Here is a 3247-nt window from a genome sequence, read left to right as displayed (position 1 = left end):
TACGTTGAGAACTATCTCTGTTCACAAACTGGTTGTGAAATACAAGGCCAATGTTAAATTAAGAAATTAGGTCCGAAATTTGTATAGGTGATTTTTATTTATTATTTTTATTTATGATAAATGGGTCCACAGCCTATTAGCTGGCTGTGGACCCATTTATCTGGTGGCTTATTAACGAGATGTCTTAGTAACTACGACACAACAAAGCTACACCATTTGACTGAGTTAATGTACAAAAAAGGAGAACTGTCGAAATAAAGTGCTGTTGGAATACTTCTAGAGGTGCCTTTCTAGAGGTGCCTAAACCTGAATCGACATCTGCGTAGCATCGTTTTCGCACGATCTTGCAGCTGAGCTTGCAAACGGATGAGGATCTTTGGCGGTTAGGATATCCCAAATCAATATATCTACAGTTTGCCTGCATATTATAGCGTGAATTTCTTTAGCGATATAATTTGCTCAATGCGGACATGTACCAATATAGAAAGGATCCCTTGATCACTTGTCTGGTGTAATGCTTGGCATTGAGAAGGACTTGTTATTAATAAAACGGCCTAAAAGGATTTGTGTTCTGTTTTTAGCAATATGATTCATTACTGGCTCTAATAATGGTTTAAACGATGTTCTTTGCGGATAGTATTTTGTCTTAACCTTAACCAGTTCCTCAAACTGAGGTATATACATTTCGCACTTATCATAAAATCAAGAAAACGGTTATTGTACATTCAGCGTAGATTTATCCTGTCATTATTTTTGTTAAGTATCAATGACTCGTTCATTTTACAGTCAAATGAAAGCACTTAGGTAGTTATTACACAGTCATTTGTTTGGCATTTTATGTACCTTGGGGATTTCAAATATGGCAACATTTATATACAACGCAGTGATACACGTCTGTTACGTGACAGTTGAGGGCTTGTTGAGTTCTTTGGTAGCTATATGCATTGGCTGTACGCATTAGCACTGTAAATCGAACATATTTGGACCATTTGACCCTCGTTTAAGCCTTGCGCCAACCGTGGTGTCCGTGCTGTTCATGCACGTGGATGGGCACGGGCTTTTTAATGGGCACGGGGATCTCCTTGACAATAGGCACCTCGACCGGGTAAGGCTTCTTAACAGGCACAGGGTAAGGCTTGTGTACAGGTACGGTATAAGGCTGAGGAATCTTCACTTCAACAGGCACGCGGTAAGGCTTCTCGACAACGTAAGGCTTCGGAACGTGTACAACGTAAGGCTTGGGTACCTTAACAACGTGGTGGACTGGATAAGGCTTCTTTACCTCAACGGGTACGGGAACAGGCACCTCTTTGGGCACTGGAACTTCCTTGGGTACGCTGTAATACTGGTGAACAACATGCGGTACGGGATAGGGTTTTGGTACCGGCACTGGCTTATAGACAGGCACAGGTTTGTGAACAGGTACGATGTATGGCTGAGGTACTGGGTGTGGAACGGCCACAGGCTTCGGCACGCTCTTCACCACGACGTTAACCTTAGGAGCATGATGTTGCCCGTATCCACCATCAAGGCCGCTATAGCCACCAAGGCCAAGTCCGAGATCACCTCCGTATCCTCCGTAGTCTCCATAGCTACCGTATCCTCCGCTAAGGCCGCCGGCGGCAGCGAGAGCCGCTAAACCGGCACCAAGTGCCACTGCAAAGGCACGCATCGTCACTGTTTTTACTGTCGCGTATCCACTGAGAAGAACTGAGCCGTGATGGCGCGCTGCTGGTTTCTGGCTCACCAACTTCTTCGACAATCGTCACCAGAGCGACGCTGAGCTTTTGTAGTCCCGTCGTCCGGCAGTAGGCCTGCTTTAACCGAGAGCCACGCTAAGCCAAGGTTAATCGGGGAGGGTCACCCGTGTGAAGCCTGTCTGTCGTGAGGGGGCCGTACCAGTCACGCTAACTTGTAAGCAGTGATGGCGGCGGCAGAGGCAGGAGCTGCTCTGCCGCTAAGGCGGTCGCAACAGTAGCACGCCAAGCGACGAACCCAGAAACGCGCACCAATGAATGCACTGAGTCCGATCTGGTGTCCTGCGCGGACTCTCTTCGAAAATGCCCCCCTAGCAATAACTGTTGCGAAGAAAGTTCGATTGGGTTTAATAGAAGCTTTGAACAAAAATCAAGTCAAACTATACTACTTTGTCCTGCTGTGAATTGAAATACTGGATGTCTATTAAGTTTGGATAAATTGATCTGCCACTCTTTGTGAAGAAAATTTGTGATATTCTCTTTGTGATATTCGAATGCGGTCAATGAGATTAAATTAGTGATTTCTCCTTCTAACTCTTTCGATATAAATAGTAAAATATCGTATAGTCGAACCAATATAACGATTATTATGTATGTACACATGTGGCGATAATTACGAGCAAGGTATTACCACGGACGTACAGTGTCGCCGTTTTAGTTATACGACACTGCACGTAGCTGAAGGAGCGTCTGCGTACCTCAGCGTTCAACATACACATACATATGGAACATACGAGATCAAACAACTTCCAAAGACAACAACAATTGCAATAATTACAAAGCAGAAATCAGCTCAGAACAACAGCCAACAACGCCAGCAGCAGCATCAAATGAGGCAGTTCTATCGCTATTGGAAACATCATCACCTGAAAATCCTCTGATATGATGCCTAGAATACAAATTGCCGATACCTGTCTGTCTAATGTTCTTTCGTAGCTGTTGTTTTATCTAATGGAAAACTACCTGAAGCTCGATGTAGTACGCACCTCGTTTGAGATTGAATCGAAACTATAATTGATAGCTAGCCGTATAGTGAGTGACAAATAGTACGAATGTCTACAACGTTTTGGATAATAATAGCGACAACGGTGGTCAACAGAAGATTTAGGTTTCTATACTAATTTACTAATTGAAGACGGATAGTCAAAAGGTCATATTAAACAAAAACGATTGTAAAAGCATTTTGGGCTTATTTTTTTATGATAACGAATGCTGTTTTGCTTGGGCGAGTACCGTGTAAGCGTTGTTTATATATTGTTTCTTAGAAACATGTACTTCATTTCAGCAGCAGCGTAATTGATGTGGTGGTCCATTAAGCGAAGGCTGTAATATGTCTATTAGATTACGTGTGAAGTTAATCCTGCCATAAACACTCACGTGCTTTGTGAAATATCTGCCTGGCCCTACAAAGAGAGCGAAATAAAGTGGTCGTTGAGGTTTGTCGGCGATATTTTTGCCTTGATCACACGAGACGCTTTTTGACGTGCGTC

The 3247-nt window shown here is 43.5% G+C and overlaps 1 protein-coding gene across 1 annotated transcript; it reads right to left on the bottom strand.

Moving 5' to 3' along the window:
* Positions 1 to 714: 714 nt before the first annotated feature.
* On the bottom strand, positions 715 to 1783 carry LOC111268052 (uncharacterized). Its single transcript, XM_022846767.2, has one exon. The coding sequence runs from the start codon at positions 1670 to 1672 to the stop codon at positions 1001 to 1003; it is 672 nt and encodes a 223-aa protein (XP_022702502.1). The 5' UTR covers positions 1673 to 1783; the 3' UTR covers positions 715 to 1000.
* Between the last annotated feature and the right edge of the window lie 1464 nt (positions 1784 to 3247).

Source organism: Varroa jacobsoni, unplaced genomic scaffold, assembly GCF_002532875.2.
Source record: "Varroa jacobsoni isolate VJ856 unplaced genomic scaffold, vjacob_1.0 scaffold_1251, whole genome shotgun sequence".
Classification (NCBI taxonomy): domain Eukaryota; kingdom Metazoa; phylum Arthropoda; class Arachnida; order Mesostigmata; family Varroidae; genus Varroa; species Varroa jacobsoni.
Note: the sequence above shows the minus strand (reverse complement) of the source record. Positions and strands in the feature narration are given on the sequence as shown.

Excerpts from the sequence above, each read along its gene's own strand:
- LOC111268052 (XM_022846767.2), bottom strand. The coding sequence starts at position 1,672 with ATGCGTGCCTTTGCAGTGGCACTTGGTGCCGGTTTAGCGGCTCTCGCT.